Consider the following 22,167-nt stretch of genomic DNA (forward strand, 5'->3'; position numbering starts at 1 on the left):
AGAGATTGTTATTTTGACTGGAGTGTAACTGAAATTAATAAGATTTTGGAATGCAGAATTAAAGTAAATCATCAAACCATCAATTCTAGCACCCAGGGGGTCACCTAAATTATATCATTTGGCATCTGAATGATTGGTATTAGTAATTGTAATATAATTTGGCATTGTTATAATGAGGCTATTATTGGATTATTGTAATTGAAAACTAATAAAAATTATTATAGTGGATATGTGACTTTCGGGTTGTGAACGCGGCAAACTCGGAAGTGTATACTTTCAGGTTTCGCTGTGCGCGCATGTGCACAGAAGCAGCGCTTCCAGTTACAGACTTTTCAGGTTAAGTACTGACCCCTGGAATGGGACGTGGGTGGCGCTGTGGGTTAAACCACAGAGCCTAGGACTTGCCGATCAGAAGGTTGGCGGTTTGAATCCCCGTGACAGGGTGAGCTCCCATTGCTGGGTCCCTGCAAACCTAGCAGTTCGAAAGCACACCAGTGCAAGTAGATAAATAGGTCCCGCTCTGGCGGGAAGGTAAACAGCATTTCCGTGTGCTGCTCTGGTTTGCCAGAAGTGGCTTAGTCATGCTGCCCACATGACCCGGAAGCTGTACGCCGGCTCCCTCGGCCAATAAAGCAAGATGAGCACCGCAACCCGAGAGTTGGTCACGACTGGACCTAATGGTCAGGGGTCCCTTTAAGTTACTGACCCCTGGAACAAATTTAATTTGTATCCAGATGGTCCACTGTATTAAAAAGTTACACTTAAAAGAGAAATAGACCCTATTGCTCAAACTCTGCCCTGCTCCTCCTTGTATTTTGTTCATATATTGCATTCATAGCATACCCCTATTTCCTATTTCCTATTTCCATGGAGCTCATGTCCACACACACACAATACCCTATGTCAGTGGTTTACAACCAGCACGCCGTGGCACCCTGGGGTGCCTTGAAAGACAGTCATAGATGCAACGCTGGCCTCTGTCCCTCTTTCCTTCCCTTCCTCCCTCCTCTGTCCTTTTGTGTCTCTGCCCCCCAAAGGCTTGCACAGCTGTTTATTGCAGCAGCCCTGGCTATAAGCTCCGCAGGCGAATGATGCCTCTGGGAGGCATCTCTCTTTGGGGCGGGGGAGTGGGCAGCTCAGAGACCAGGCATGGCAGCAGCGACTGCCCAGGGGACACCCAAGGAGAGGCGAGAGGAGAGGAAGCTGAGGGAACACTCCACAAGGGAGGGTGTTCAGAAAAGGGTGAGAGGCTGCCATCTGCGCAGGCAAGGGGTGAGGGTGACATAACTGGGCTCCTGACACCCCATAACAGGGGTGCTGCAGAAAAAATGAAGTTGGTTAAGGGAGCTGTGGACTCAAAAAGGTTGCCCTATGTGGTGGTTTAGCTAAGAAATAATGAATAGCCTGTCTTCCAGTGAGCTTTATGTCTGAGTGAAGATTTGAATCTCCTTGGTCCTAGTCTGATACTCTAACCCTGTGGTTCCCAATGTGGGGCACCACATTTGATTTTTAAGGGGGGCAATTTGAGAATGAGCTGTTCACAGTGAATGGCCTTTTAGGCTTCCTCCACGTGAATAGGAGTTCACTTTTTGAATAATAAGAATTATATGTCAGAGGGTGGGGTGGGGCATCAGGATTTTAGAGATTCTTAGGTGGGGCATGGCCAAAAATGGTTGGGAACCACTGCTCTAACCATTGCACCACATTGGAAAATAACCACGTTCACTGAATTGAAGCCCTTCTGGTACCCCTCCACAGAGAATCAGTTGATACATAAAACTGAAAACCTACCTTGTTTGTCTCCCGTTAGTACCCAGATCTTAATGTTTGCTAGCGATAAGCGTTCAATGGTTTCTGAAACTCCTTCTTGCAATTTATCTTCTATAGCTGTGGCTCCCAATAGCTTTGTGAGGAAGCAAAATAGATGAGTTGAAAAAATGTTAACAAACAAGCATGAGCTCTGGGCAACATGTCTTTCATTCCTGATACAATTTCAAACTTCTCAGCATAATGTAAATTCCCATAATAACACCTTGAGTCTTACAGGGATATTTTACCCAGGTCCTTTGTATCTATATGTGGTGGCGTGGGGACTATTCTGGGTGACCAGAGGAGGTGACATCCATGGTACTCACTCAAAAATCCAAATGTGTCGATGGGCCTGAGAAGATTGGCACCTCCTGTTTTAGATAATACAGTGGTGCCCCGCACAACGAATGCCTCGCAAGACGGAAAACCCGCTAGACGAAAGGGTTTTCCGTTTTGGAGGTGCTTCGCAAAACGAATTTCCTATGGGCTTGCTTTGCAAGACGAAAATGTCTTGCGAGTTCCTGCGTTGTTGTTTTTTCTTCCCCCCTTTTTCTAAGCCGCTAAGCCGCTTATCTGCTTATCTGCTAAGCCGCTAAAAGCCGCTAATAGTGCTAATCCGCTGAGCCGTCAATGGGCTTGCTTCGCAAGACGAAAAAACCGCTAGACGAAGAGACTCGCGGAACGGATTCTTTTCGTCTTGCGAGGCACCATGTATTGAGCTAGATGGAGCAAAGGTTCGACTCAGTGCAAGGCAGCTTCCTATACACAGGGACATCCAACTCACAAGAGACTGCGATCTACTCACAGAATAAAAAACTGGCAGTGATCTACCCCTTTTGGGGTGGGGGGTTCAGGTCAAAGTTGTTGAGCTTTTCTTAGTTTTAGGGAGGAAATTCAAACTTGCTGACCTTTTGCGGGGTTCAGGTCAAAGTTGTTGAACTTTTTTTACGGGAGAAAGAAAAAGTTGTTGACTTTTTTTTTAAAGAGACAGGTCAAATAATGATGAGCTTTCTTTAGGGGGGAAAGGAAACGGAAGCTCACCCAAAGATCAGTCAGGAAACAAACAGCCTCGCAACGGAGACTCCGTCCTCCGTTCTAGCGATCATGAGCGAATGGAGAGCGGGGCGAGGGGGCCATCACAAAGGAAAAAGAGCATGCGATCGACAGCGATCGACCCCAACCTCCCGGGGATCAACCAGTAGATCGCAATCTCCACGACAGGGTGAGCTCCCGTTGCTCTGTCCCAGCTCCTGCCAACCTAGCAGTCCAAAAGCATGCCAGTGCAAGTAGATAAATAGGTATCACTGTGGTGGGAAGGTAAATGGCATTTCCGTGCGCTCTGGTTTCCATCACAGTGTTCCATTGCGCCAAAAGCAGTTTATTCCTGCTGGCCACATGACCTGGAAACCTGCCTGTGAACAAACACTGGCTCCATCAGCCTGAAAAGCGAGATGAGCACCACAACTTCATAGTCGCCTTTGACTGGACTTAATCGTCCAAGGGTCCTTTACCTTTTTTTTTTACCTTTATCTTCTTACATTCTTAACCCAACTTGGAAATAACCTGTGATGCTCTATGTAAATCTGATGTCCTTTTTATTTGTTAAATATTTTCCAGGCCAAGGTTTGCCTAATAGGTCATGCCCATTCTTGACTTTAAAGTGATGATTCAGTGTTTTGGATGTTTATTGTTGTTTTGATTTTTTTAAATGTATTTTAATTGTTTCATTTATCTAAAAGAAAAGTCACCTTGATCAATTTTTCTAATGGAAAAGCATCAGGCGGATAGAATAATCAACTCAAGTAAATACACAAAATATTTCCCCCTGCAAGTTGACTTGCAATACCTTCAGGTCTCTCTCAATGCTTTCATATGCTGAAGCGAGCAGTTCATCCCTATTCTCTTGCAAACTGCTGGCCTTCTGATAAACTTCAAGCCACTCCTGAAATTGCTCTTCATCCACATTTTTGTAAGCCAGAACTAAAGTCCGAAGGCCTTCTCCAGCAAACTCCTATTATTTGTCCAGAACAAAAATGCAAACATGTTGTAAGATGTCTGCTAATTAAAACAGCCTTTTATTGCCCTCCCCTCCTTTTAAGTAATGAAGTCACAAAAGATGCTAAATTTCTAGGCAATATCCTAGTTTAGGTTATTTTGACATGAAACTGCAAAGACTCGCCCCCTTCCTACACCTACAGTTCCTTCAAAGTGGAACTTCAATGGTTGATTCTCGTTTTCTGTGGGAAACCGCACATGCAAAATTATGCTTAGTTCAGATCTGGGCTGCTAGGATCCAGATTTCAGCAGTCATTTGGGAAAGCTGAAGTCCCAGCAACTTGATTGGTGGAAACTGATATATGTATTTATTTAATGAATTTCTACCCTACCAGTCTTCCATTCAGGGTTTTCCAGAAGTCAATGGAGACCGACAATGGAGACCAATGACTAGTGAAGCCAACTAACTCAAGGTTTGTCTTCATCTCCCTCCCTACTTTCTACCAGGGCAAAACTGTCTCCTGTTTGTCCTCGTGGACCAAACTCCACTGCTTCAATTAGAGAACTTGGGGAAACATACACAGGACACTCATTCAAGCAACAACTAGCCTCACACCATCTTAGCTTCATCAAGGGAGCTGCATCACAAGCAAGGCCCTAGGTTTGCAAAGTTAGCTATTGCGGAGACTGAACTGTGAATCAGGAAGTCATCGGTTCATATATCACCTCTGCCACAAACTCTCTCAGTGGCTTTGGGAAAGCTACTCTCCTTTAGCCTCTCCCCATATCTGCAAAGCCTCTCCTCCTCCAGGAGGGGAGGGAGTGTGAACAGGAACAGTTTCCCGCGTTAAACAGGGGGCGTGCCGGCACCTGCCCTGCTCCATCGCTGGCACGCCATGCCTCCCAGAAGAACGGGTGGCAGCTTGGGGGCGTGGTATAGCTACTCAAATGCAGCCGTGCCAGCTCTCCCCGCCATTGCACTGCCAATCTCTTCAAGTCACCCACCTACCACTCCCTTTAGGGCTTAGCTGTCCACTTGACCTTGCTATGGACCTGTGGTTGGTCGCCTAGTTGCCTAGGGGGCCTGGTAGGAGTTTTTTCCAACTGGCAAATTGGCACTGGCCTTTTGTTTTGTTTTTTCGCCTATCTCGTAGCAATCGTCACAACTTTCTCGGTATTTGGCGGTTAGGCATTTGAATAGGTTGTTGGCGTATGGAAGGGCAAGGTGTGGCCATCGCCTACCCCTTCATTTTTGGGTATTCTGTTAAAGGAATCCGGTGGTCGTGGATCCTGTCCGATGCCCTGTGCGGCTGGGGGCCATGGCACAACCCTCGGTGACATCAGGGGAGAGCTTATAGTTGTATTTGCATCAACAGGCTCCCCCTACTGGTGGTTAACTCCTCTTCAGACTCACCCCTGAGTGGGTGGAGTCAAAATTTGTGGTTGTCCAATGCCTAAGCCAATACCTCTCACATGCTGTAATCAATAAAGTTGTGGCCTTTTCTACCCCAATAACCTCATATACTGTGTCCATGTTTCTTTATTATTCCCAAGTGGGTAACGGGTCCTCAAATCACAATATTAATATAATAATACTGACCTATCTTGCAGTGTGGCTGCAACAACTATGGTGAGATAATGTACATGGAGTGCTCTGCACACTGTAAAGTTAGTGATTTCTATCCGAAATATTTTTTATTTTGTTTTATTTATTGAATTTATATATAGTGGTACCTCGGGTTATGTACTTAATTCGTTCCGGAGGTCCGTTCTTAACCTGAAACTGTTCTTAACCTGAAGCACCACTTTAGCTAATGGGGCCTCCTGCTGCCACCGCGCCACCGCTGCACGATTTCTGTTCTCATCCTGAAGCAAAGTTCTTAACCCTAGGTACTATTTCTGGGTTAGAGGAGTCTGTAACCTGAAGCGTATGTAACCCGAGGTACCACTGTACTGCCCTATACCTGGGGGTCTCAGGGAAAATCAAGATTATCACAGAATAAAATCAAGATAGAAAACTACAAAACACCTAATAAAAATAAAGACAGAAACCCAATACCCCACAAACACATTTTAAAAGGGCATAGGATGTAAATCGGATCAACCAAAGGCCAGGTTAAAGAAGAACTTTTTTGCCCGGCGCCTAAAGGTGTATAATGAAGGGGCCAGGCAAACTTCCCTGGGGAGAGAATTCCACAGATGGGGAGCCACTGCAGAGAAGGCCCCGTTCTCGTGTTGCCCTCCGGACCTCTCGAGGACGTGGCACATGAAGAAGGGCCTCAGAAGATGATCTCAGGGTCTGGGTAGGTTCATATGGAAAGAGGCGGTCCTTGAGGTATTGCGGTCCTGAGTCGTTTAAGGCTTTATAGGTCAAAACCAGTACTTTGAATTGGGACCAGACACTAATTGGTAGCCAGTGCAGTCGGACCAGGATCAGTGCAATATGCTCAAACGTCTTTCTCCGGTGAGCAACCTGGCCGTTGAATTCTGCTAACTCACACATTCTGTTAGTGTAATGATTTCTGCTTGTGCAACAAAACCTTCCTCCAACTCTCCTCCCTCCGTCTGCCCTCTAAATCTGTTTGGGTAGTATCAACAAAGCCTTGGGAGCAGGTTTGGGGAGGGTGCACAGTGCATGCAGGGCAATGAGAGGGAGTTAAATTTCCATTGTGCAAGCATAAATCCTTGTGTTAACAGAATGATGGCATTGGATACCACTTATCATTATCATTATTACTATTACTATTTCCTAAACATAAGAAGAAACCTAATCTGAACTTGACAAATAATATGTGAAAACTACACGAAGCAAAACACACACACACACACACACACACAACAAAATCTTGCATACAAATGTAAATATCTGAACATCTGGTGCGTTAAATGCTCAGAGATGCACGCCAGCTAATTTAGACCTTCTTCTATTGTATTTCCATTATAAAATTATGAATTCCCATAAACACCCATTCCTTATTTCTCGAAGGCTGAGGTTTATTGTTCTGACAACAGTAATTTCACTTGGAGCCATCTTATAAACTCCAAATAGCAAGTCATTTTGTTTTATTATCTAAAATATATTTTGGCTAATTTAGATATAAACAGTATGAATTTCTTTCAAAACCTAGCAAATTTGGCTTTTGCTATGAAAATTGCAAACACATTGGATTTTGACCTTGCAGAGCTGAAAATGTGAATGGTTTATAACACTCTATTAACATTTTTAGCATTTCTTCTTGTAATATTCAAAATTAATAATTATAAGAAAAGAGGAATCTGAACAAGGTAAAATATTATGGGCTAGAAAAAAGCCACAGAATCAATTTAGCTGACTATGAAAACATGAGATGTCTGGAAGAGTTGTTCTGTTTTCACAAAAATCTATTCCATAAACTTTGCTGGGTCAGTGTAAGAAAATTCAAGGTCTCTATATTTTAAATGCAAGATTCAAAATGTTTGTGATTTTAACCTTCATTTTAAAAAAATCCTGGAGAAGATTAAAACAAAGCCAAAAGAGCTCCATTGCAGAGGAAAAAATGGTTCTGTTTGTAACCAATATTACTAAATCCACATATTTTATATTAAATGTCAAAGGCTTATTTTGGTTATAGAATTGTGGAATGGTTCATGTTAAACGTAGACACTTAAAAAAACAACAACACCTTTTTCCTTTAAGAAAATAAGAACTTTTCAGGGGGGTTCTCCTTAAAAGGTCATTTTAGTTCAGAAGAACTGAGCAAAAGGTGCTTTGAGGGGTATACTGAAAAGCAATAATTACAAATAAAAATTCCTACTCCAGAAAATCTTCAAAACTGTGCTTATGGCTTACTCTACTTTACCTGAGAATGCAGCAAAACTAAGTCTGGTCTATGCCACTTTAAGCTGAAGGCAAATAATTGTATGATTTAATGTTGTCCGACAAAGGAATCCTGCCCCTAGGAAGGATTTCTGAGAGAAGAATTCTAGGCTAGCCTTCTCCATACTATGCTAGGTTTTATGGGCAGGTTGGACTGAAGGGGACAGCATTCAATCAAGTTCCTTCCCACGCCGGTCAGAACTGTCAGTTTGGGTGAAGCATGCCAAAGTCTTTTTCATTTATACTTAATACTTTAGAAGCCCTTGCATTGGCTTCTAAACAATATGGACCTACCGCAAGATGGTCTGAAGTTAAAGACTTGAGAGATTTGGTTGATGGATGAAGCCTTTCATATAAAATAGTATCTGCTCCCTTTGAGTAAAGCATTATCTGTCCATCAGGGTTTCGAACTGGAAAATGAAGAGAGAACAACAAAAATAACTGAAGACTTTATGATTACCGTGGTGTGTGGAATATTGCATTAATCAGTTCATAGGTAAAGGTAACCCCTGACCATTAGGTCCAGTCGTGGCCGACTCTGGGGTTGCGGTGCTCATCTCGCTTTATTGGCCGAAGGAGTCAGCGTACAGCTTCCAGGTCATGTGGCCAGCATGACTAAGCCACTTCTGGCGAACCAGAGCAGCGTAAAGAAACGCCGTTTACCTTCCCACCGGAGCGGTACCTATTTATCTACTTGCACTTTGACGTGCTTTCGAACTTCTAGGTTGGCAGGAGCAGGGACCAAGCACGGGAGCTCACCCCATAGCGGGAGATTCAAACCGCCAACCTTCTGATCAGCAAGTCCTAGGCTCTGTGGTTTAACCCACAGCACCACCTGCATCAGTTCATAAAGGTGGCTTAAAAAGTCACCATCTTCTATTCTTAATTTTCCTTCTTAGAACAGTAATTTTAATCAATTCCCACAAGGGGTTACTGTAAGGCAGGGGTGGGTACCCTACTATCTAAAGGAACACCCCGCCCCCCCAAAAAAACACCATTCAGTTCAGAAACTAAAATTACCTAACTGCACCGTTGCAGTTTGATATGGTGCAAAGTTGTAGTTTTACGTGGTACTAATTTACTGTTGTTAACAGAACTTTCTCGATGTCGGGGGAAGAGAGGACACCAAGAAACAAGGGTAGGGTATATTTTGAGCCAGGCCAGTGTACAAGGATGCTTCCCCACTGTCAGGATAAACAAAGCAGGGGTTGGTTTATACAGAAGATTCAGAGCCTGGCTCAGTATGGCAGTTTTCACTCTATAGGCTATTTTTACACTTTGTTCTTTAAACACCACCAGCCATCAATTTGAAAGGAAGATTTCTCAGCCGTGACAGTTTGCTTGTATAGTTTATATCCTTAGGATAATTATCCAAACTTTTTCTTTCTTTCTGTCTTTAAGGAAACAACGACAACAACTGTGAGGGGTTTTATTATGTATTTATTATCCGTAAGAGATGCCTGTCACTTCTCTGCTATCACAATTTGGATAGCAGGGGAAAGCTTCCAGCATATTGCTAAAGAAAGTAATATGTCTTATATTATTATTTAACCCATGTGAATGGTGTTTGCCCAGCTGATGTTTAAAGGCTTCCAAGATCCCAATGGTGGGATAAGAAACATCTGATGTGTCCCGTTTTTGTAGCCAAAAAGTCATGCTAAATGAAAGTCACTTAATGGTGTACTTGTTCCACCAGCAAACTCTTTGCACCAGCAGAACATTGTTGTGCAAGAGAATCCATAAGCAGGTTTCTGGTAACTTTGCAAAGCCTAGTGCGCAGTTGTGCGGTTAAAGGGAAAGCAGTAAAAATCGAGGGCACCTCAAGAGCATCTTTGGGTCCAACTATGGCTTATATTATTAAAAGGGATCAAAATATTTAAAATGGAGGTGCATGGCAACTGGCTAGGCTCTCTCCAGAAACAGCAAATACATGGTTAAATTGCTGAGGCTTTATTTTGTATTTTATAAGGTAAAAAAGGTAAAGGACCTCTGGACAGTTAGATAAAGGTAAAGGGACCCCTGACCATTAGGTCCAGTCGTAGCCAACTCTGGGTTGCGGCGCTCATCTCACTTTATTGGCCAAGGGAGCCGGCGTACAGCTTCCGGGTCATGTGGCCAGCATGACTAAGCCGCTTCTGGTGAACCAGAGCAGCGCACGTCCAGTTAAAGGTGACTACGGGGTTGCGGCGCTCATCTCGCTTTCAGGCAGAGGGAGCCAGTGTTTATCCACAAACGGCTTTCCGGGTCATGTGGCCAGCAGGACTAAACTGCTTCTGGTGCAACGGAACACCGTGACAGAAACCAGAGTGCACAGAAATGCCATTTACCTTCCTGCCACAGTGGTACCTATTTATCTACTTGCGCTGGCGTGCTTTCGAACTGCTAGGTTGGCTGGAGCTGGGACAAAGCAACGGGAACTCACCCTGTTGTGGGGATTTGAACCACTGACCTTCTGATCGGCAAGCCGAAGAGGTTCAGTGGTTTAGACCACAGCGCCACCCATGTCCCTATTTTATATTCAAATGCTGAGTACTATGAGCACCCACTTGTTGGAGAGTGATCTACAATAACAACAACATAGCCCTGCCTTGTTCCTGCCACCAAGTAATGCTACCCCAATGATGGCAGCCCCACTCCTTTGTCTCTTGAGACAGACGGATGCCAACAGTTCCCAGTCAAGTCAAGCCCTGCCCAACCTTTTTCATATGAATTAGGATCATGTCCACAGCTCTCATGTCATGCGCTGAGCAGGGAAATCACTCCTGGAGAAGTCAATGCTCTGTTTCCACCACCATGCTTTCAAAATACAAATATAAAACAAGGGGGAAGGGGGATTTGCATTCGGTACCTATCACAGACATTCTTTTCCTGGTGTTATTGAAATCCAAAATTGCCAACAGCTGGTAAGTGACAACTTTGCCCATTTCTTCCACCGTGATAGTCTTAGGAGTTCGAGACTTGAAGATGAAACCAAAGTTCCTGGCAGCAGTCACCAGAGCGCCTTCGTCTGGCGATTGTGCTTGGTAAATCAATTCATCTAAGAGAAAAAGAAAGAAAACTCAGCCACTGTTAAAGAACACAAAAGACAAATTTTTAGCAAATTATTATTTTAAATTACTTATATACTGCTATCTCATTAAGTATCAACATGGCACCTACTCTATTGCTGTTTCGCTGACATTCCTCTTTCAACCTGCCTTCTAAAAAATGTATCCCAGTTGGTATCTATCTTGTAACAGAATTGATTTTATGCATGTGCTGTTGTTTTAAACTGTTTTTTTATATATGGAATTATGCAACTGTTTTTACATGTGCAACTGTTTTAAAATATGTTTAATATAGTGGTACCTTGGGTTACAGGCACTTCAGGTTACTGATGCTTCAGGTTACAGACTCCGCTAACACAGAAATAGTATCTTGGGTTAAGAACTTTGCTTCAAGATGAGAACAGAAATCGCGGGGCGGCGGCGGCGGGAGGCCCCATTAACTAAAATAGTACCTTCAGGTTAAGAACGGACCTCCAGAATGAATTAAGTTCTTAACCTGAGGTACCACTGTAGTGGTATTCAAGAATAACCATGCAGGAAACGAAACATTTCCCCCCCCCCCAAAAAAACCAAACAAACTATTTAATAGATAAAAAATGGACTTAAGAACCTACTACTGACAGAGTTATCTGGGGTGAGGAACTGATTATTAAACCACTCTGGGAATTGTAGCCCTGCAAGGGGAATAGGGGGTCTCCTCACAACTTTCAGCACCCTTTCACAAATCGCAGTTCCCAGGATTCCTTGAGGGAAGCTGTGACTGTTTGAAGTGCCACTCTGGGGTCCCTCCAGGAGAAAGGGCAGGATATACATTAAAATAAAAATAGTGTTGATGGAGATGGGGCTTCAGTCGGCTAAAGCCCACCTTTATGGTCACATAAAGTTTGACCAAGCTGCGGGAGGCAGTGGAAGACAGGAGTGTCTGGCGTGCTCTGGTCCATGGGGTCACGAAGAGTCGGACAGGACTAAACGCCTAAACACCACCAACAACAAATGGTGGTGTTATGTACTGAAGTTCTCACCCTGGGCCAGCAGGGTAGATAGTTTTCACTCAGGTCCACATATGCAAATAAGGGATTGAAAGTGATGTTCAGTGATTGGATAGTTACAGAAAATGGTTACTGTTGCGTTCTAGTGGAGCTCTATATAAGCAGGCTGGCTGAACCCTTCAGTTCAGTTCTGTTCTGGCCTGTGAATAAACAAGAGCTGTTTGAAGAATTGCTGTGTCGTCTAATATGTTCACCCACAACTTAACAGGTCACATTTCCATATATATGTTACAATCACTTGAAGGGCATGTCACTATAAGAGAAACTGCAGTTGCTTCCAGCCAGAGGCTTTGAGGGAAATGACTGGAAATGACCAGAGGACCTGTTCATTAAGCATTCATCCTGATCTGTTTGCACAAAGGTTGGAGGAAGAAATGACTGTTAATGTGTTCTAAATGAATGGTGCATATGTGACCAAAGTCACAGGGTGATTCTCTACCTCCGTCCAATCAAGCTGTGCTGTAATTAATGGGAATCGTGGTCTTTTAATTTAAATTTAGATGCATAAGAGTACAAAGCACAAAAAAGAGTATCTGACTGATATTCAATGTGAAGGAACCAGGACGGTTCCAAACCCCACATGTGGGCGTCTCGCGATGTGGTAAAAAACCAGGCATGTGTTGCTGCAAGACGCAGAGCAAGATTTTTGAAACCACGCACTCTGATTCTACTGAAGTGATTCAGTAAATAAGCATAAAAATATATCCTTTTATGGCTGAGAAACTGCATCTGTTGAAAGGTCAGGAGATTTCGTCTGAGATCTCGCCAATAAACAGATAAAAATGAGTAATTTCCTCAGTATCAAAGTTTAGTCATTGTAATATAAAATGTCGTTCTCAAGCACATTCATGTGACGGGCTCAGCAGTAGGGATTAATTCAAGCCAGGGATCAACCCTGAAACTTATTTTGTTGCCAGGGCTTAATTTAACCTCGGTACATGTCAAATGAAATATAAATGAGTTTTTGTTTCGTACAGGGCTTCTAATCTGCAGCTCGCCTAGGGTGAGAAGGACACGTTGTCCAGGCGAGCACTCAAGCAGCAAATGGAACCTGTACCCTTCCTGCTATAAGACAGGGCGAGAGAAGCCATGGAATGTATGGATGTGATGCATGGCGATGCTGGCAGCCCTGAGACAAGGGCATGCACCCACAGCTGGATTTCCCTATCTTTCTGAGTCTCAATGGGCTACTGAAATGGGAGGGGCACTAACAGTAGAAGCAGACAGAGCAAGGAAGGACAACGGCCTCCTGAACCATTACAAAAGGACAACGGGTTATTATGCCCAGTGTATTACTGATTTAAAGACACTGAGTGCTCACTGGAAGGACAGATCCTGAAGCTGAGGCTCCAATACTTTGGCCACCTCATAAGAAGAGAAGACTCCTTGGAAAAGACCCTGATGTTGGGAAAGATGGAGGGCACAAGGAGAAGGGGACGACAGAGGATGAGATGGTGGGACAGTGTTCTCGAAGGTACCAGCATGAGTTTGACCAAACTGCGGGAAGCAGTGGAAGACAGGAGTGCCTGGCGTGCTGTGGTCCATGGGGTCACGAAGAGTCGGACACGACTAAATAACTAAACAACAACAACGGTGGTATACTTGTTGCAATGGCAGAATGTGGTTTCACAAGAGAAAACAAAAGTGCATTCCCAAAGACTGTTTCACAGCAGATTGCACAAAACAATACGCTGTTGCCCAAGGGGAAAACACAAGTACGTTGCGAAAGATTACACAACAGATTGCACAACAAGCTCCCCCAACTCTGTGTCGGATTCTTTTGTTGTGCAATGTTTAAACTCTGTCATCCGCCGGCGCAAGGGCTCTTGCGCTAGTGGATAGAGAATGTGGGCTGCAATGCAGCCAGAGGCAGGCATGGTGCACATGCAATTGCACAATGTAAGACACAGCACAGCAATTTTGGGATTGGATAAGGCCACAGCTTCATTAACTACAGATGTCAGATGGTTTGGACATAAGCATCAGGTGTGTATCCTGAAATCAATTAGCCTGACTGCTGGTTGTTGGCTGGGGTTGACTAAGGTTAAGGGTCACCTTGTGACATGCACTGCATCCAGATGATTCCCATGATCACCAGGAGAGGGTGATTAATAATAATAATAATAATAATAATAATAATAATAATAATAATAATTTATACCCCGCCCATCTGATCACAGCGCCACCCATGTCCCCAGAATGCTGAGTAAAATACACTGGAAAGTGTAAGACCACACACTTTGACACAACATCATCTAATTTCCGCCAAACAAATAAGAATGAATGCTCACTAAATAGCTGACTTTGCCTATCAAGTTAGGATGAACAAACAGGTTGCCTGGAAGCATCCCATGTAAGTACTGTAAAGGTAAAGGGACCCCTGACCATTAGGTCCAGTTGTGGCTGACTCTGGGGTTGCGGTGCTCATCTTGCTTTACTGGCCGAGGGAGCCAGCGTTTGTCCATGTGGCCAGCATGACTAAGCTGCTTCTGGCGAACCAGAGCAGCACACAGAAACCCCATTTACCTTCCCGCCAGAGTGGTACCTATTTATCTACTTGCACTCTGACATGTTTTCAAACTGCTAGGTTGGCAGGAGTAGGGACTGAACAACGGGAGCTCACCCCTTCGTGGGGATTTGAACCACCAACCTTCTGATTGGCAAGCCCTAGGCTCTGTGGTTTAGACCATAGCGCCACCCATGTCCCCTCCAGTGCAAAGGAAACACAATTTAAAGGGGGAGTATTTAATTACGTATTCTTTGCAGACTGAAAAAAGCAATGGATTCAATCCAGACATGGGACAAATAAGTCAACATCAACAACTTCTTTATTGGCCGAGGGAGCCGGCGTATAGCTCCCAGGTCACGTGGCCAGCATGACTATGCCGCTTCTGGTGAATCAGAGCAGCGCACGGAAACGCCGTTTACCTTCCCGCCGGAGCGGTACCTATTTATCTACTTGCATTTTGGCGTGCTTTCGAACTGCTAGGTTGGCAGGAGCAGGGACTGAGCAACGGGAGCGCACCCCGTCACGGGGATTCGAACCACCGACCTTCTGATCGGCAAGTCCTAGGCTCTGTGGTATAACCCACAGCGCCACCGTAAGTACTGTATCTCCTTATAAAGAATAGGTACCTTACTGTTACCAACTGACATGGAGGCTTAATTATTTTTGGTAATTATTACCATTCTTTTGTTACATTTATATCCTGCCTTTGCTCCGAGATGCCCAAGATTGCTTACAGGGAAATGTCTCATTTTAGGCCTATGAGCATCATGAATGTGTAGACATTTGAATCCAGGTTTCCTTGGTCTAAGCCAGGGGTCAGCAAACTTTTTTAGCAGGGGGCCGGTCCACCATCCCTCAGAACATGTGGTGGGCCAGACAATATTTTGAAAAAAAATATATGAACGAGTTCCTATGTCCCACAAATAACCCAGAGATGCATTTTAAATAAAAGGACACATTCTACTCATGTAAAAACACGCTGTCTGTGGGCCAGATTTAGAAAGTGATTGGGCCAGATCCGGCCCCCAGGCTTTAGTTTGCCTACCAATGGTCTAAGCCAGGCATGGCCAAACTTGGCCCTCAAGATGTTTTTGGACTACAACTCCCATCATCCCTAGCTAACAGGACCAGTGGTCAGGGATGATGGGAACTGTAGTCCCAAAACATCTGGAGGGCCAAGTTTGGCCATGCCTGGTCTAAGCGCTACACCATATTGACCATGCTGTATTTTGAAGAGTGAACATAGAGAAGAAATTTGCACCAACCTACCACGGGCAAAAAATATGAGTCTGATCTGCAACGAGTGTTTTTAAAAGAGATATAACACCAAAGCTCTACTAGTAGCCAGCACAGCTCATTTATAATGGCTCAGTTTTTTCAAACTCAAAGACCCTGACTTTTGTTGTAGCCAAACATATTCATCAACTTCAATCAACTTCAAATCGGCAAGAAAGCTTTTAACCATGAATGGAAGACTTTGCGCTGTTTGAAGTTAAAAAATCTGCATCCATACAAACCAAAGCAAGACAATTACACATTATGAGATCATGTCTCAAAACAGATACGGGCAAGGGCAAGCCAAGACGTGTTGTATCTGAGTTAATCACTAGAGTATGGCCCATTTCTTTCTTGTCAAATCTTGTCATAGCAGTGGACTGCACAATACGATCCAGCAAAAGCAAAATATTCCTTTGTAGGCAGGCTTCAATCACCATCGCCAGCAACAATCCCACAATGCATGAGAATATCTCAGCCATATTCAACACCAAATTATGTTAGGGTTTGCATTTAACTAATGTCTTTAGGCACCAGGCAAAAACATTCATCTTGGCTAATGAAACAATCCATGACCTTTTAAACTGGGGTGGGTGTGTGTGTGTGTGTGTGTGTGTGTGTGTGTGTGTGTGTGTGTGTGTTTTCTTTGTTATTATGCTATGCATTTTTTGTGTTTTTATACTGTAAACTGCCCTGTGATCCTCTAACGAAGGTCTATAAATTTAATGATTAATTTATAATTATTAGGAATGCATTGTGTGGGTTCCGAAAAGAATACAAAAATCCGTAACCATCTTATACTACAGTACCCCACTCTTTTGATAGTCTCTTCCTCTTCCCCCTTCTTTCTCTGAAATGCTTTTGGGCCACTTGTACCCAGGGTACAGGTTAAGAACAGATTTGGGGCTTTCATACTACCTCTTCAACTCCCTTCTCATTTTTCATTTGAGCTCAGAGGTTCTCTGGACCTGCTGGAGGAAGCCTACTTTCAAGCAGGGTCGCGAAATATTGTGTTCATTCAAGCATGGGCTTCTCCACATTCACTTGGTACCTTCTCTCCATGATGAACGGAGTAGGAGAGGTATGGAGTAAGCCAAGAAGCCTGAGGGGAACCCACGACAGAATCCTAGCAGAATCATCTAAGCCAGTGGAGGCTGGAGCCCTTTGAGGCTATTGGAGCAGAAGGCTAGGAGGTGAACATTAGGTGGCGCCAGAGAGCCAACTAATTCTGGTTTCATTCCATTCTCCTCCTAGCTGAGCTCTACAAAGGTAACACAGAGATATTTATTGGAACAGTGTGGTTTTTGTAGCTGCTGTTGAAGTTGCAAAACAATGAACTATGGGACGGAGCAATGGAGAACTTCTGAAACAACCTTGGGATATTAGCTCCGCCCAAGGCATGATGGAGAGCAGCAACGGCTGGGAAAAGATAGACATAACATTTTACAAGGATAGGAAGGAAAACCATGGACAGAATAGTTGTCACACACAAGAGAAATAAAGATATGGTTTGAATGATTCACCTATAGCTTTATAAACCATTCAATGTGTCAAGACGAATGGATGTCATGGATATTACAGTTGTTGTATTGTTTTGTTGTTTAGTCATTTAGTCGTGCCCAACTCTTCGTGACCCCATGGACCAGAGCACGCCAGGCACTCCTGTCTTCCACTGCCTCCCGCAGTTTGGTCAAACTCATGCTGGTAGCTTCGAGAACACTATCCAACCATCTTGTCCTCTGCCGTCCCCTTCTCCTTATGCCCTAAATCTTTCCCAACATCAGGGTCTTTTCCAGGGAGTCTTCTCTTCTCATCGGTGGCCAAAGTATTGGAGCCTCAGCTTCAGGATCTGTCCTTCCAGTGAGCACTCAGGGCTGATTTCCTTCAGAATGGATAGGTTTGATCTTCTTGCAGTCCATGGGACTCTCAAGAGTCTCCTCCAGCACCATAATTCAAAAGCTTCGAAATCTGAATCACCAAGAGATATACAAATGTCCCAAATAAATTAAAGCATACATATTTATCTAGGTTACCTGGGGTTTTCTCTTCGGACATGACTGTATGGCAGAGAGAAAGCAGCCTTGGACTGCAAGAAGATCAAACCTAATCCATTCTGAAGGAAATCAGCCTGGAGTGCTCACTGGAATAACAGATCCTGAAGCTGAGGCTCCAATACTTTGGCCACCTCATGAGAAGAGAAGACTCCCTGGAAAAGACCCTGATGTTGGGAAAGATGGAGGGCACAAGGAGAAGGGGAAGACAGAGGACGAGATGGTTGGACAGTGTTCTTGAAGCTACCAACATGAGTTTGACCAAACTGCGGGAGGCAGTGGAAGACAAGAGTGCCTGGCATGCTCTGGTCCGTGGGGTCACGAAGAGTCGGACACAACTAAATGACTAAACAACAACAATACCTCTGAAAAGCTGCTGCTGGGGATCAGAAGTGGAATGCTGTTGTGCCCCAGTTCAGCTTGCAAGATTCCCATGGACATTGCGAGAAGACGTTCCAGAACTTGATGGGTCATTAGCCTGATCCAGCCAACTCTTTTTATGTTCAGATTTTATGATAAATATTTATTGTTTTGTACCATTTTCTGTGGATTGTCTTTACATAACACCACTTCGAAATCTGAATCACCAAGAGATATACAAATGTCCCAAATAAATTAAAGCATACATATTTATCTAGGTTACCTGGGGTTTTCTCTTCGGACATGACTGTATGGCAGAGAGAAAGCAGCCTAAAGAATTCATGGACTTCTGGGTCTCCCATTGTAATGGATTCAACTAGGCTGTGGTCATAAAAGCGAAATTTTCTGTCTGCTAGCCGATTGAATGAGAAATCCACAGGCGTTTTCTTCTGTGAAATAAAAGCACATGGGAAAATGATAAGAAGAAAGTAAGGTTGGGGATCTTTCTTGCAGGAAACTGAAATACCTCAGCATTACAGTGGAACTTGCACAGCAAGATATAAAATAAAATATCTAGGGATGCTGATCAACTAAGTCCTGATCAGAGTGAACCTACCTTTTTGGCAGGTGTCACTGATGGGGCATGCAAGCAAGCAGGAGTCCCAGCAACTGTAAAACACTTTAAGTGGGGCTGCCATTGTATCTGGTCTGGAAGCTGCAATAAGTGCAGAATGCAAAGGCCAGACTGCTCAAAGGAGCGCATTACTAGTAACATGTCACTCCACTGCTGAGAGAGCAGCACTTGTTGTTAGAATTCCTGCTCCATGATTGCAGTCATGGGATTTTTGTCTATCACAGTAATGGAGTGATGGAGTGATGGAGACAGGATGTTTGTGTTACTGTGTTCCGTGAAGTGGGACTATTGTCTTTTTCTCTTTTTCTCTTTTTTTATATATAATATTTTTATTAAGTTTATGAAATACAGAAAAAAGAAATAAAGACATAGATAGAAAAATACAGTAGAGAAATTACAAGTTTCCATAATCCCTTTTTCCAACACATCTATTGGACTTCCCCACATCCTCCAAACCCTGCATTCTCTGTAATACAAAATATCAGCAATTTGTTAACTTATTTCCAAGCTTATTGTATCTTTCATTTTATCATGTTACCTAATTTCAAAACTATTGTAACCCAAATCTTATATGTTTTAACTTAAACATAATAAAGTTATTTCATTATTCCACCTTTGTCTTCTTGTACCTTAATTTCCATTTCATTAATTTACCAATGCTGAAGCAAGAATTTCTAAAAAGTGCATTTTTTAACATTCATACAACTTGTAATGTTTTTTCAAATAGTCTTTAAATTTTTCCCAGTCCTCCTCGATTGTTTCTTCTCCCAAGTCTCGGATTCTGCCAGTCATTTCGGCCAGTTCCATATAGTCCATCAACTGCGTCTGCCATTCCTCCAGCGTGGGTGAATCTTGTGTCTTCCAATGCTTAGCAATCAGGATCCTTGCTGCTGTGGTAGCATACATAAAAAAAGTTCTATCTTTCTTAAGTACTCTCTGGTCCACAATGCCCAGAAGAAAGGCCTCCGGTTTCTTAGGTATGGTAAATCTAAGTACCTTTTTTAGTTCATTATGAATCATCTCCCAAAAGGCCTTCACTTTCGGGCAAGTCCACCAGAGGTGAAAGAATGTCCCTTCCGCCTCTTTACATTTCCAACATTTGTTATCAGACAGGTGATATATCTTAGCAAGTTTGACTGGGGTCATGTACCACCGGTATATCATTTTCATAATATTTTCCTTCAAGGCACTACATGCCGTAAATTTCATTCCGGTGTTCCATAACCTTTCCCAGTCTTCAAACATAATGTTGTGCCCCAAGTCCTGTGCCCATTTTATCATGGCGGATTTGACTGTCTCATCCTGTGTATTCCATTTAAGCAGCAAATTATACATTCTCGAAAGTAATTTATTTTTTGGCTCTAACAGTTCTGTCTCTAGTTTCGATTTTTCCACCTGGAATCCAACCTTTTTATCCACTTTAAAAACCTCCTGGATTTGAGCATAATGCAACCAATCTCGCACCTTGTTTTTCAGTTTTTCCAAGCTCAGCAGCCTCCAATTGTCTCCAATTTTTTCAATTATTTCCCAATATTTAGGCCAGTAGGCTTCCATGTTAAGTCTGTTACGTGCCTTAGCCTCCACCGGTGAGAGCCACCTCGGAGTCTTACTCTCCAATAAGTCCTTATATTTTGTCCAGACCATCAAAATTGCTCTTCTGACAATATGGTTTTTAAACAGTTTGTGAACTTTAACCTTGTCATACCACAAATATGCATGCCACCCAAAAGCATTATCAAACCCCTCCAGATCTAGGACATCAGTGTTTTCTAATAAAATCCAATCTTTCAACCAGCAGAAGGCTGCAGATTCATAATATAACCTCAAGTCTGGCAGGGCAAATCCCCCTCTTTCTTTCGCGTCAGTTAGTATTTTAAACTTTATTCGGGGCTTTTTTCCCTGCCAAACAAATTTGGAAATATCCCTCTGCCACTTTCCAAAACATTCCACTTTGTCCACGATCTGTAGGGCCTGAAACAGGAATAACATTTTCGGCAATACATTCATCTTTATAGCTGCTATCTGGCCCAACAAGGAAAGTTTCAATCTTGACCATATTTCCAAGTCTCTTTTGATTTCTGACCAACATTTCTCATAATTATCTTTAAACAAATTCAAATTTTTAGAGGTCAGATACACCCCCAGATATTTTACTTTTTTAACCACATTTAATTCTGTTTCTTTCAGGAACTCATCTGTTTCTGTAGTTGTCAAATTTTTTGCTAGAACCTTAGTTTTTTGCTTGTTCAGCTTAAATCCCGCCACCCGACCAAAATCAGAAATTAATTCTAACACTCTTTTAGTGCTAGAGACTGGCTCCTGTAATGTTAATACCAAGTCATCTGCAAAAGCTTTCAGTTTATATTGTTTCACTCCGACCTCAATTCCTTGTACAGACCGATCCTTTCTAATCATGTTCAATAGCACCTCCAGGACTGAAATAAACAATAGGGGGGATAGGGGGCACCCCTGTCGTGTCCCTTTTTCTATTTTGAACTCCTCTGTCACCACATTGTTAACAATCAATTTAGCTTTTTGCTCTGAATAAATTGCTTCTATTCCATTTTCAAACCCCCGCCCGACTCCCATCCCTTCCAAATTTTTCTTCATAAACATTCAAGAAATGTTCTCAAAGGCTTTCTCCGCATCAATAAAGATTAAAACCGCTCTAGTATTTGTGTGTGCTCTGATTTGTTTGTAGAAGTTCCAAAATGTCAATGATGTTTCTTGTATTATCAAACAAATGCCTACCGAGGAGAAAGCCAGCCTGGTCCTTATGGATCACTTCATTAAGTACTTTTTTAAACCTACTTGCTAAAATATCCGCAAAAATTTTGTAATCCACGTTTAGGAGTGAGATGGGGCGGTAGTTCTTAAGCTGGGTCTTTTCAGTTTCTTGTTTAGGTATCAATGTGATGAAAGCTTCTTTCCACGTCTCCGGTGCCTTCCTCCCTTCCATAATCTGATTGCAAATCTCCAACAGAGGTTGTATCAAATAGTCCTTCAAAACCTTATAATATTTGGAGGTAAGTCCATCAGGGCCTGGAGATTTGCCTAACTGAAGGTTCTGAATGGCACTTTCAATTTCTTGCTGGGTGATATTACTATTCAGGGTAGTTCTCATTTCCTGAGTTATCTTTTGTAATCCATTAGTTTTAAGAAGTTGATCCATCTCAAAGTCTTTCTGTGGCCCTTGTGAATAAAGTTCTTTAAAATATCTCTGGAAACACTTTCTAATTTCCTCGGGTTTCTGAACCATTCTCCCTTCAATTTCTAGATTTGTAACTGTGTTAAGTTTTTGTCTCTTTTTCAACTGCCATGCTAGCAGTTTCCCACACTTGTTTGCTGATTCAAAGGATCTTTGTTTCATTTGTTTAATTTTCCATTCCACCTCTTGATTTATCAATTTCGAGTATTGTGCCTGGAAAAATTTCACCTCTCTCAGCACTTCCTTCGACTTGGGCCTAGATCTTAATTTTTTCTCTCCTTCTCTTATTTTCTCCAATATCTTCTCCTTCTTTTCATTCCAGAACTTTTTCTTAATCGTATTTTGTTGTATTAGAAACCCTCTCATAACTGCTT

The 22,167-nt window shown here is 43.0% G+C and overlaps 1 protein-coding gene across 1 annotated transcript in view; it reads right to left on the reverse strand.

Moving 5' to 3' along the window:
* Nucleotides 1-22,167, reverse strand: part of ATP8B4 (ATPase phospholipid transporting 8B4 (putative)) — a 132,445-nt gene that overhangs the window by 23,017 nt on the left and 87,261 nt on the right. The window contains exons 16-20 of the mRNA XM_081838756.1: nucleotides 18,235-18,400; nucleotides 10,509-10,697; nucleotides 7,955-8,070; nucleotides 3,656-3,820; nucleotides 1,792-1,903 (exon numbers count right to left, since the gene is read on the reverse strand). Of these exons, the coding sequence (XP_081694882.1) occupies nucleotides 1,792-1,903; nucleotides 3,656-3,820; nucleotides 7,955-8,070; nucleotides 10,509-10,697; nucleotides 18,235-18,400 (748 nt within the window). The remainder of the gene's footprint in view (nucleotides 1-1,791; nucleotides 1,904-3,655; nucleotides 3,821-7,954; nucleotides 8,071-10,508; nucleotides 10,698-18,234; nucleotides 18,401-22,167) is intronic.

Source organism: Podarcis erhardii, assembly GCF_964252035.2.
Source record: "Podarcis erhardii genome assembly, chromosome: 14".
NCBI classification, from domain to species: Eukaryota; Metazoa; Chordata; class Lepidosauria; order Squamata; family Lacertidae; genus Podarcis; species Podarcis erhardii.